The 13,456-nt window shown below is 35.7% G+C and overlaps 2 protein-coding genes across 2 annotated transcripts in view; one reads left to right on the plus strand and one right to left on the minus strand.

The window, feature by feature from the left end:
* LOC109848384 (aquaporin PIP2-3-like) overlaps positions 1-3,456 on the plus strand; it is a 4,490-nt gene extending 1,034 nt beyond the window's left edge. The window contains exons 2-4 of the mRNA XM_020417849.1: positions 1-115; positions 2,074-2,214; positions 2,966-3,456. The exon at positions 1-115 is cut by the window's left edge and continues 169 nt beyond it. Of these exons, the coding sequence (XP_020273438.1) occupies positions 1-115; positions 2,074-2,214; positions 2,966-3,088 (379 nt within the window). The 3' untranslated portion in view covers positions 3,089-3,456. The remainder of the gene's footprint in view (positions 116-2,073; positions 2,215-2,965) is intronic.
* On the minus strand, positions 3,797-13,131 carry LOC109849351 (protein TRIGALACTOSYLDIACYLGLYCEROL 3, chloroplastic). The gene is made up of 10 exons (XM_020419173.1): positions 13,076-13,131; positions 9,545-9,673; positions 9,110-9,205; positions 8,910-8,987; positions 8,017-8,078; positions 7,837-7,912; positions 6,497-6,604; positions 5,640-5,806; positions 4,329-4,413; positions 3,797-4,240 (listed from the first exon to the last, which is right to left on the minus strand). Exons 1-10 carry the CDS (start codon positions 13,088-13,090, stop codon positions 4,202-4,204), a joined length of 855 nt encoding a protein of 284 aa, XP_020274762.1. The 5' UTR covers positions 13,091-13,131; the 3' UTR covers positions 3,797-4,201.

Consider the following 13,456-nt stretch of genomic DNA (forward strand, 5'->3'; position numbering starts at 1 on the left):
CGGCTACTCCAAGGGCACCGGCCTCGCCGCCGAGATCATCGGAACCTTCGTCCTTGTCTACACCGTGTTCTCCGCCACTGATCCTAAGCGAAAGGCCCGCGACTCTCATGTTCCGGTAAAATACGCCGTTCTAGTAAATTGTATTTGTTTTAATTACTGAATTCAGTAGCACTCATCATCCCTCAACTACTATTATATATTACACGTCAAAATAGTAAACTTAAATTGTTTAGATCTGAATTAAAGGGTGTTTGGTTCAATTTCTATAAATTATAGAAAATATTTTTCACCTAAAATATGATTTCCTTGTATTTCTTAAAAAATTATAGGAAAAGTTTTGAGAATTAAGTCGAAAAGTACCAATTTTTTTTGTTTTTTTTTACTTTGCTTGTTTGGTTCAAAACAAGAAAATGGCTCATAACTTTATAGAAAATAGCAAGATTTTTTATAATTTGTAGAAATTGAACAAAGCACCCCCTAAATTTATAGAAAAGTGGCAACTTTATAGAAAAATGTTAATGTGGTGTCAGATTTCTGGATAATTCCCACCAATTTTGAGAGGAAATTGATTTCTGTAAGTTTTGGTACTTTTTTGTACTTTACAGAAACTATTTCTGTAAATTTTTTGAACCAAACACAATTTACAGAAATCTACATAAAGTTTTTAATTACAGAATTGTCATTGTTAGATATTTTGAGAAAACTTTTCTATAAAAGTGTGCAACCAAACACCCCCAATAGTAAACCTTGGGCTAGATTACGAGAAATCATATGATTTGATTTGCTAATTTGTTCTGTGTACTTCATGCTAAGAACGTAAAATACCGAGCTTGTTTTTGTGCAATAATTAAGTGGTTACTTGTGTTTTAAAGCATTTATTATCAGTCACACATATTATAGCTTCAAGGGTAGGCCGGGGCATCCAAAGAAAAGTTACAAAATATTTGCTAGGATGTCTTCTTTTCAATAATTACTAAATTTCTATAATGTTATGTATCTATAACAAGGTTAGGTAAATGTGTATGCGTTAGCATTTACAACCAAAAATCTTTTTGTAATTCCAAACACTCTTCAGCAAAGAACATAATCTAGAAAGCCCGTAAGTTTTAGCCATCTTTTACGCTCTTAACTTTCTATTTTCAACAAAGAAGCCCTTAAGTTTCACCCCTCTCTTTTAAAAGTCCCTCGGTTTTCTTTCTTTCTTTCTTACTTTCTTACTTTCATTGTTTTTTTAACGACTAAGCCACTAAGTTTTACCCCTCTTCTGTAAGAAGCCCACATCTTTCTCTTTTTGACAACTAATACTCCATGCGATGTGTGTATGACACAAAACGTGGGATGAGTATTGCAATCGAAGTAATGTCAAACAAACAAAATATGGGATGAGTCATGTTATTAAGCGACACATAATAGTTCCACATATTACAAAAATAATTTGAAAACAAATTCATAACATATTTCCGTTAATTAAAAAGAAAAAACAAACAAACAAACAGATCCTGATCACGTGGTTTGATACTTCTATACCGTTTGTTTTTTGTTTTGGACGGCTACAACAAAACACGAACACGCTCGAGCTATCGTAATTTGTCTTGTTCTGAAAAGATAGTAGCAAAAGACAAAACTAGCCCAACTCGTCGTCATACCCCAACAACTTTCCCCTACTTCGGCTTCAAGCAAGGGCATCTACGCTCAATGCATAGTTAATCATGTACAATTCATTATCCTAATTAAGATTAAGAATCACTTCCATTTAATTTAATTAAAAAGGGCTAAGCTAACCCTAGCCCTTCGATCGAAAACCGGTTGTTTTACTATGTACTACAGTAACTTTTTTTGTCTCAAACGTTACCATAAGTCATTATATATATCGGGCCCATTTACTTGACAACCTAAACTCCTCAGTTTTATAGCTTCACGTACTACAGAGACCCTAGCGAATGAGACGAGTTGAAAGCAAGGCCAGTAGGTCGCATTGATTTATGGAAAATTCACCATAAATTTCTTTTTTCTTTTTATTTTACTTTTTACTTTGGTGTGAATTTTTTTTTATCGATTTTCTGTTCCTTGCAGGTGTTGGCCCCTCTTCCAATAGGGTTTGCAGTGTTCATGGTACACTTGGCCACCATCCCAATCACCGGGACTGGCATCAACCCTGCTAGGAGTTTTGGAGCTGCAGTTATCTACAACACTGACAAAGCTTGGGATGATCAGGTACGTACTTTCAATTTTTTTTTATCCATATTAATCTCGATATTTCGTTATTTTACCGCCATTATTTTCCATCAAAATTATCAAATTTTACTAGCCTAGTTAGTGTCTTAAAAGGGTCATATATATGATTATATTACCAAAAAGAGTAGCCACAAAATACAAAAAGAGAGGCACCAGAGGCACACACTCTCAACCACACCATCTTTCTTGTTACAGTGTACGTGTCCACTTGAAATTTTAATTTTAAAATCTCAAGTAGACCCGTACATTATAGCAAGAAAGATGGTGCGGTTGGGTCCCCTATCATTAATTTAAAAGAAATGATGCATTTCAACCTTTTCCTACCCCTTCCTGTAGCAAGCATGCTTTCACGTAGCAACATCGCATGTGAAGATGGGGCCCATGCCTCACAAACATCTCTTGACAGATCACATGATGCCCCTCCACAGATGTCTCATGCAGCACCGAGCTTAAGAATAATAAATGCCATGCAATTGAATGAAATATTCTTTTTTTTTTTTTAATTTGCAGAAAAAAAACCCCTGCAGTTTCAAAATTTTTACTAAACCTCTCGTAAAAAGTCTGGACTACCATTTTTACTTTTTTTTTTTACATTTACTCCAGGATAATATAAAGGTTAGATAGGGGTGAAATCTTGCAAAATTTACACCAAAATTTCTAATGTTAGTGGATAAGTACATATATAAAGTTTTTGTTTGTTTGTTTGTTTGTCTATATTTCTGTCCTGCAGTGGATATTTTGGGTTGGGCCCTTCATTGGAGCAGCAATTGCAGCTGGATACCATCAGATCGTGCTGAGAGCTGGTGCTGTCAAGGCTCTGGGATCTTTCAGGAGCAATCCCAGCAATGCTTGAGTTTCCTTCAACCAAGTATTATTGTTAGAATTTGTGAAGGAAAATAAGGGTTTTAATTGGCTTTTAGATGTGCCCAAGATGGGGAGAGGGAGGATTTGGTTAGTTTTCCTATTTGAAATGTAGATAGTAGGAGCTCAGATGGGGGTGGCTTCATTTCCCTCATTTGGTTAAGACTTTTTTTTTACCCCTCTGTGTTTCGTGTGTTTTTTCTAAGGAATTTGATTATGCGCGTCAGAATGCTGGTGTTGTTATTGTTCTGGGCTTCAAGTGATGTTCACTAAGGATAGCAATGGAGCCTGCTAATGTAACTCGGATCCTGAATCCGAATCAAATAACTGGGCTCTAACAACAAGCAGAAGTTCTAATGACACTTATCCCTTGAGATTTCAGATCAAGGTACACAAGAGTGATGGTATAGTAACCGAGTTTGATAACTGAAGCATTTCTCGAGAAAAATTAATGACAGGAAAAACTGTCAAAGAGATTGAAAATAAAAGTATCCACCATTTTAACCCTTCTTTGTTGCCATAGCATTAACCACTTACAACAACAGGAGTAGCTGAGGAAATGCAAGTATCAGTTTCAGAAAACCAATCAATAGCACGAGAAATGGTATTATTAGCAATATTAATGTGGTATATTACAGTCCATAAACAAGGATAGAATCCAGTAGCAAGCTCAGAGCAAAATAATACCATCTCGAGAAGGTAAAATAAATCACAAAATGAAGTTATTAACATAGGTTTACTGTAATTACAAGACGGCTTTTGTGATGGTTACTTCTATTAATATTAAACCTTTGCGTACAAGAAAATGTATAGGCAGAGACTTAGTTGAGCCTCAGAGAACACTTCAACCTAGTTATACAATATAGGGAATAATGCAAGTAAATAATCAGACGAACAAAAACAATAGGGCTTAACTTCAACCTCTCTTTTTGAGAAATCAATGTTATTTCCTTCAATTTGTTCACTACTTGAATTCACACTTCGAGCTAACAAGGGGGGAAATAATCCAAATTATAATTTTACCTCCTTAGCTAAGAATTGATTTCATAATATCGGGCCTTTCATACAAAAACTTGGCAGAATGCAAGACATTGCCACTATACTTTCAGTATCTGATTGGCCCATCCAAGCTACCTGATGCAAACTGCAAAATGAAGCAGAAAATTGGATTCCAGGGTTTAAATTTTCTAGTAGAGGCTGAATGCTGCTGAATAACATACTGAAATTATTACCTGTCTAACTATTGGATTTGTCGAAGTTGCAAATTCATGGGTCATTCCTTCCCAAACAATCTTTCCCTCGTGTAGGAACAACAACCTGGAAAATATTATTAAGAGGCTAACAGTTAGGAATTCTGATCTCAGTCTATATAAATTTCCAAAAGCAACATATACAATGCCACCTTTATACAAAACCATTGGTACCTGAATGATTTTTCTCCATTCATCCTATGTTTTGTTAACATCTGCCACTGCTTTAAGGCCCTCAACTCACATTTTTAAGGTCTATTCGTATTCCACTTACCGCATCAATGAGTATGCCGAAGCCCCTACTAATTGGCACAGTAATCCCTTGTCTTTGAACGAAGTCCAATCATCTTAACTGGGCTTCTTGCATTTTGTCCTCAGATGCTTCTTCTTATTTCTTATGCATATACATATTTCTTGGTTAACTGGATCGCTGCTCACTGTATTTATCTCATAAATGGATGTTCTTACCCATTTTTTTAATTGCTTGGATGATTGGTCAGGTAATTAAATACTAATTGGAATTTTGGTCACTTCTAGCACTTTCCGAAAATTTAAGGTTTATATTTTAATTTATTTTAAAACAATATAGTTTACTCAATATATCATGAGTTACTATTCTCAAGAAAAAATTTTGGTCAAATGCTATATAATTACCCAATACAAGTTGACCAATATATCCCAAATTTCATTTCCACAAGTGCTCAAGATAACACATAGGAATAAATCCGTTGGGTCAAATGAACAAGACTCTTTTACATCACATCAACGAGAATCCCTAATGTTAATTGGCAAAAAACATTAGAAATGATTAACAATCCGTTGTTATTTAATTACATGACCAACCATCTAGGCAATTAAAACATAGGTACGAACATCCAATTATGAGATAAATACGGCGACCAATGATCCAATCAACCCTTCATTTCTCATTCTATCTTTAAGCATATTACATTCATCCAGCTCAATATTTCCATTTAAGCTATCAACTACTGGAGATGATTCGGTGATGGGGGAGGGGGAGAAAAGAACAGCAAAGAAACTCCTGTTCCTTGTTTTCCTTTCTGAGAGAGAGAGAGAGAGAGAGAGAGAGAGAGAGAGAGAGAGGGTTTTGATTCCTAGAGCCATCAGTTTATCTGCAGTTTGTGAATCAAAATTATATGCTTCTACCCTTTTCTTTTCTTCAATTTATCTGCAACTTTTTAAAACTTATTTAACTTATACCTTTTCATTTTCGGAACAATCAGTTATCTGTAAAAAAAAGAAACCTTTCAAGAAGTTTGGAGAATAGAATACCTGTCCACAGCTCTTCTAATGGTGCTATGTTGATGAGTGACCACCACATATGATGTGATGTTTCCTGGGGAATCGTCTCCTTTTATATACACAGAGCGGATGAGATCTTCGACAACAGTGGATGCAATGGGATCAAGTCCTGCAGTAGGTTCGTCATACAAAAGGACCTGTAAATAAAAAAAGGATATTGAAACTGTAACATTAAAGATATAGGATTTCAGTTATCTCTCTTCCTTATTGGCAATATTTGTTAATTATAAAATCTGAAGATTCTGAACAGCTAAAAACTGTTGCCAATTTTCTTCAGACTATCCTGATTCCGAGTTTTCTATAGATTCTTTGAACTTGCTTATCAGTCAATCACTTACTATTAGAGGAATAAAGAAAGATATGAAATTGCTTTCTATAGATTTTTTGACCTTTTGCTTATCAGTCAAACACTTACTATTAGAGGAATAAAGACTGAAAGATAGGATCATGCTTTTGTTTTTCGTGGATCTTATTTCCAGCCTGAACTAATTAAATGATTGGTGCCTAATAATCCAAAACGGGAATCCAGTTGTTTCACATAAAGTAATTCTTCCCAACGAAATAGTGTTTTGAGTGGGAATCTGATGAACTTTTGTAAGAGGAAAAAAAAATGCTGTTAACTTTAAGCCAACAGAAGTCTATAATATCTTTAAGATGATGCCATAAATTGATAGCAACACTGTCATGTAATGCATTTTCTAGGAAGCTACGTCTGAATTGATAAATATAAATCCACTGCAATACGCGGTGATATGCCACCACTATTGTCCAATTCAGTCTGCTAGTTTGAAATTAAGTGCACAATTCAAAGCTACTCACGGACATACCTCTGGTTCAATTGCCTCCTTTGTGTTATCAAAGATAATAGATCGAGCTAACGCTACACGTTTTTTCATGCCACCAGACAATTCCGAAGGCAAACGATCTTCAACATCCTATAAGAAAAAAATAATTTGTGATTGAACTGGATAATAACTTGGAGGAATTTACATTGGTTCGTAAAATCCACATATAGAAGCAGAGTGAAACATAAGGTGGAGAACATGCATCTAATGACAGGATGCAGGTGAACTCATTAGTCATTACCTAGACAAATTAAGATTTGAATGATGGTGAGATGATTAGGCCATTTGTACTATACTACAAGAAACTGGTAAATCATTATGAGAGGGATTTCCTTCAGAAAGAAATTATTTATAGATGATAAACATTTATTGTTGAAAGAAGTAGTGGCAAAGCATAAATATTGTCTAACCACGAGGGTAAAATTAGAATTCAAAGATTGGAGGAATTGATAAGACAAGCTTCCAGCAACCATATCAAACTTAGTGGAATCGGTGCAAGGCAGATATTCACTCTTGCACAAGACATTTTAGGTTTAGCAAAATCATCTGGAACTTTTAGTACTGCTTCTAATCTTAGAAAAGTTTCTTTGTTGAAAAAGAGAAGAGAAGAAAGAAAATAAAAGAGTCCACAGGAAATGTTTGGACTAGAGCTGCCTTGTTCTCAAATAAAGATGCAGCAGCTATGAATAGCCAAAGACATTTTGACATGTTTACAATATAGTGACGTCACAGAGACAAGATATTGAAGCGTATTTATGGGAACAATATGGCGATTATCTAGAAAACTGAAAAGAGAAAATTGAGCTATGATTCTTTGAATAAAGTAAATTATGTTCGACTGTAGTTCTAGGAGGTAATTCTCTAAGTTAGCATGAACAGAAGTTACACAAAATCACATTAACAATATAGATGCCATTGTCTGGTGTCTTAACTGAAACTGAAAGAATCTTGCATAAATGAAACAAAGCAAGCTGCTTAAGCAGTTTGCATGAAAGTCGAACATTTAATCACAGTAGAATTTAAAACATCACAAAATTGTATTTATGGAAATCTGCAATTTTTTCTAAAGATGTGTTAGAAACTTACATTTGTACAGATTAGTCGCTCCAATTAGATATTAGCTACCAAGGGCTTAGTAGAAAAAGGTTATAGCAAATCATGGTGGTTAGGATAGTTTGAGGTGGTTCCCAGCGCAAACTAGAGGCGATTGTTTCCATCCCAATAATTGCACATGCATGATAATGTTTTCCCACTTTTCAATCCAAAACAAACAATTTGTTGAAACAAAGTAGAAATAAATCAACCTATAGTACTAAATGTACCTTCAACCCTACAGCTGCCAGAGTTTCTGTGACGAGTTTGGCTATTTGATCCTTTGCCATCTTGGAGTTTTCATATCTTCAGGCAGAAACGAGGAGAAGGAACGAATATAACACGATTAGCCATTTTGGAAAGTAAACCAAGTATTTGATTTTCTGAAAAACTTTTGTGATTGCACTTACAATAGAAAACCAACATTTTCACGAACAGTAAGGGAATCAAAAAGTGCTGCACTTTGAAATACCTGCACCAGCAAAATTTAAGTATCAGCTTGGTCAGACCCAGTAAGATGTGCTCAATGATTAGTCAGAAAAAAGACTTTCCTATGCTAAATCTACTGCCAAATTAATGGCCACAATGTCTTCCATGGACCAAAATATACACCACATAAATGTGGGTAGTTAACTATGAGGATCAGAATATACTCTTCAATCTTCATGAACACAAAAAGCAACCATCACCTTTAACCCTATTGGATTTTGACAATAAATGTACATTTATTTGTGAGACCTAACTCAAAGTCAACCATTGGTTCTAAATACCATTTCCCATCAAATCCAAGCTTAGCAAAGGACAGAGAAGTGCAGTTCACTTTCCGCTTCAATATACAAGAAACGAAAGTGGCACAAAGTGCTCCAAACCTTTCTAATTCTTTCTTATGACAAAAATTAGCATGTTTCTCTTTGAGTATGAAAAAATTGACAAAAATTAATTAAAATACTATAATGAAATTACAGTTAAGGTATAGTTTCAGAATGAAGTGCCTTTAACTGAATTCAGTATAATAAAAAAATACCAGCACATTTTTCAAACAGAGGATTCTGTCAAACAAGTTTCAACTTCAATATTGTTGTTTTGAATACACAGAATTCCATGAGTCAAATATATGTGATATTATTAGTTATTGACGTTTAAGAGACCCGTCAGAACTTGAAATGTTAAGCTAAAACTTAAAAATGTAAGGGTGCCTCACACCGAGCTCAGAGAGAAAATATGTATCATAACTACATATTAACTATAATTCAGTATAAATAGTTTTTTCATCTCTAAGTTCATGAGTTGAGGATAAACATACCAAGCCAATACGGAGACCTGATATCTCTTCATCATCAACCAAACCATGCCTCTCTCTTCCACAAATAAGAACTTCACCCTGCTTAAAGTAAAGGAAATAACCCAAAAATGTCATTTTATAATGTAGAAAATTAGCCTATATGAGAAAGCTAATTATCAGCCTACAATAAAAGCTCTGTTAACAGCAGGATCCACCAATACCTCATCAGGAGCTAAAAGCCCTGCCATAATCTTCAAAATTGTCGATTTGCCCGTTCCTGATGGTCCAATTATTCCAACAGCTTCCCCATGTCTAATCTAAAAGATGAAATAAATCAAGCAAATTCTCATCTAATTCTTCCTCTTTCAAATGGTAATAGTCACAATAAAGTGTTTAGAATCTTTAGATAGTAAATGAGATCTATCTATAGGGTTCAACTGCAAGCATCCGGTCCATAAATATATGACAAAAAGACGCAATGCAAGAAATGCTTTTCCTTGACTAATACCATCTAGCCCACAGATTCAGAGAGAACAAAAGGGTCGCATACTCTGCCCAGCTTGCTAAAAACTATATGAAATAAGGTGCTTATAACACTTATTTTTACTGCATTAGTAATCAAGAATTTACTAACTATGAAAGGACATGAAAATCACCTTAAAGCTCACACCTTTCAGAATTTGCTTCTCTCCAAAAGATTTGCGTACATTTCGGCACTCAATAAGAACATCAGATTCATCCTTGGCCTCCCGTGCCGCTCCCAAATTCTTAGGCATATGTGAATTCTGGTAAAATAACAGTAGAAAATGATAATCAAGATAAGAAAAAACCTAACCAACATTTCATGTGCATCAATAATAACCAATGTTTTAAAAAGCTCTCGTCTAGCCCACCTAGGCTCCCGCTTAGGCCTAAGCGGTATCTAGGCCACTAAGGCTCCACCCACCTAGGTCTTGAAAGCGACTAGGGGAGCGGAGACTGCTTATGTGGACTGTACTTCTAAGTCTTGGTCGTGAATCATGATTCCCTTTGTTGCTATCTTCACGTCCTCTAACCACCTCCGAACTCCTCCTGCCTCCACCAACTATGAACACCTCCTCTAACTCCTCCGATCTTTAGCAAAACCTCCTCTGCCATCACTTAAATAGAAAAAAAGCCTCCTAGCGGTGCCTAGTGTTAGTGGTTATGCCCTAGGCCAAATATTTGGACCTTGATGTAATGGTTATATTTTCATTTAAAGAAAAGTTTTCTTCACATTAGTATTATTGGCATGTTACATTATTGTAATGTTTATGAATAATAACTATGTTATTCATGTTATCCCTAGTTATTTATCACTAAAAGGCATAAAGATAAATTAAGACTAGTATGGGTTTTGATTGATAAACATGAGATGATTATATATGGTGATATAAATCAAACATGTAGGTACTTGTTAGAGAACAAGGCATTAGATAGAGCCACTATGAGATTACTACATGGGTTAGTGTCATAAGTGATCTCATAATAGTTATGTTATCGAATCATTAGATCTGAGATTATCACAGATTCCTACATGAGGAACATCGTGTTTTAACATAATCAAACGTTATCTTTAATCGGATAATCATAAAGGTTATGATTGGACATGATGAGAATTATGCAAAGGATAGTCAATAATGAAGATGTAATTTGTCCCTCTTATGAGAGAGATATCTATTGGGCCCCTCGATAAGTAGGAATGAGAAATACATGGTCATGCTCAAATGAATTGATAGTGTAATCAATGTCATTTGAATTTATCAGTCTACTTAGTGATCGAGAAATTATATGTTTGAACAATATAAGTTTAACATGTCTCATGACTTATGTTCAAATAAGATATCGTGTGACAAAAGAATTATAACATGTACTATTGGTTAGGTTAAAATCAGACTATCGATATTTATATTATTTGGGTAGTCATAATGTCTTGCTAGAGGCCACTTATGACTTGTGGGTTTATAATGGGATTGAGCCTACTGCCAACATAATATGAACCTATTGGGTCGCACACAAAGAACGTGATGAACATGCTAGGATTTCTTTGGGCAATTTCGAATTTTAAATGTAAAATTCGAAATAAAAATCTATTATTTTCGAGATATTTTAGAGATAAAATATTATTTCTTATTATCTGAATGAAAAATAAATTTCTGTTATTTTGAACAAGATATCCCCAAAATATTTCTCTACACGTTATGGTTAACATGACTATATATAGACTTTTGTGATGTCCTGATTTGATCATCTCTCATTAAAAAAAAACCCTAGTCGACGCAGAAAGGAGCTAGCACCCCTGCATCCGTTCGTGATCGTTCGTGTATGGATACTGATAGAGGGCGTTCGTTCCTTGAGCAGCACTTAGAGTCCGATCGAATTAAGGTGTTAATTCGGTAATCTGCACACAAACAGGTTCGTAATCTAAAATTCATTTTGAATCAATTGGATCGCATGGATCCTGCTTGGGTTTTATTTTATTTCCACTGCATGATTAATTTTGAATTATATGTATAAAACCCAACACCTAGTGCTTTCGATAATGCCAGTTTGGCACGTAACGGTACCTAGCACTTTCGATAACATTGATTGTAATTAAAAAACGTCTAGGCCCCACCTAGGCTCTAAGCACCCAGTCTGATGCCTAGGCCGCCTAGTGTTTTCCATAACATTGGCAATAACCAAGTCTTAATCTTCCAAGCATTTGAACCATTGATAGAAGTAAGTAGTTAGAACCAACTTTCAATGCTGCTTGGCTTCTACATTTAAAACTTTCCACAGTACATGTGAACTCTACAGTAGTAAAACTATGAGCTCCCTTGGTATGTATGTTCTTCCTAGTAAAACTTCGGCATGTAAATTTGTGTAAAACAAATTATTAACCATAAAAGAGAGATGTAAACACACCATATTATGGGATGATAAATAAGTACTAACACAAAATTGGAGCTAGCTTTGCTTGAGGACAAAACAGATGATGATTGCTTCATACTTCAGATTGTTTTGAGTGTGTTCAGTAGAGGGCAATGTGTGTAAATGTCAGCTGAATGTGCAAACCTTACCAGGCATCTAACGACAGTCAAGTATACATTTAATACACATGAAGAGGGATAATAAGACATATTGGCTGACAATACAAATGGTGGGATCTAAGATGCTAAGAAAATCGTTTTCCCCCTTCAAATGTCCTATTAAGTGCTATGCTTAAATAGCATAATAGCTTACAGTTTTAGGGTGTTTTTGATGGTTGCACAACACAACAGTATATATGACTTTCATGATCAATAATCTGAGCATTGAATGATGGACAAGGTTGAGCTTAAGACTCACTTTGACCAAGAGTATGTTAGATCAAAACTCAATTCTATGTGGGTCTTGAATCTAGCTACACCTGACACGCAGCCCAAATGCTATTCATATTCGAAGGCAATGTTAGCGACACCCATGCCAAAAAGTACTTAGATAGGGTCAAGCAATCACTGGTTGTTCTGCCAAATTAAGAACGAAACAGGCCTTGGTCCGAAAAGGGCTCGCAATAGGGTTTTGATTAGGAGAGGAGGAGAGATAGCCCATGGATAATAAGCAACCCTTGAGATTCTCCAAATGCACAACGATTAAGCAGAAACATTTGATCCCATCCTTAATTGGTTCTACACAACCCTTGAAAATTTCTGCTTGCACGGTAATCAATGTTAAGGGCAATACTTACATAACTTCCTCTATCATCAAACTCATCTAGAAGCTATCCATCATCATCCTCAACTAGTAGAAGAACTATCCAGATCTTATTAAGATATGCATCAACTAATTGTTTCCTTGTTTCATAATGTGATAGCATACAAGCTCAGTTAATAGCCTCATCATTGATTAAGATACGCATCCCCTAATTGCTTCCTTTTTTTCTCCCCATAATGTAGTACATAAAATGCAATTTTTATTGTTGCACACCAAATTTCAACAACAAAATGAATACTAACCAATTACTAATTGGAACAAAGAACAGCTCAAAAAGACCGAAACAACTATTCGAAATTAACTCAACTGAATCCACTAGAGCTAATCAAATCTTACATTACTGTCATTGAGGCAATGCATCATCTAATTACTTACGCTATTCATAAGTTTCAAAACTAATTCAATCAAATTCCACAATACTCATCAAATCTTACACTGTTCTCATCCATTCTCGACTGCTGATCCCCCCAACTTCTCGGCGGCGCAGTACAGGATCCCCCTCCTCCTCTCGCCGCCGCATCTCCTCGTGCTCCGGAACGCGCTCCGATTCCGCCACCAGCGAACCTCGCGCTCAACGCCGCGGCGAGAGGCGCTGACGGCGGCGGAGCTCGTCATGCTCGGCGCCTAGGGTTTCTGGATCTCGGAGCTCCGCAATCGAGGAAAGGTAGGGTTTTTTTGAGAGCTTCGTTTCTTGGGATTGGAGGAAACTGAGAAAACGGAATAAAGAGTCAGCGTTTATTGCACGAGGAAAATGAGATGGATTTTGGGGAGGTGTGGTCACCGGCCGGTGGCTAACTGGGGCATTAAATATAGGG

Source organism: Asparagus officinalis, chromosome 7, assembly GCF_001876935.1.
Source record: "Asparagus officinalis chromosome 7, Aspof.V1, whole genome shotgun sequence".
Classification (NCBI taxonomy): Eukaryota; Viridiplantae; Streptophyta; class Magnoliopsida; order Asparagales; family Asparagaceae; genus Asparagus; species Asparagus officinalis.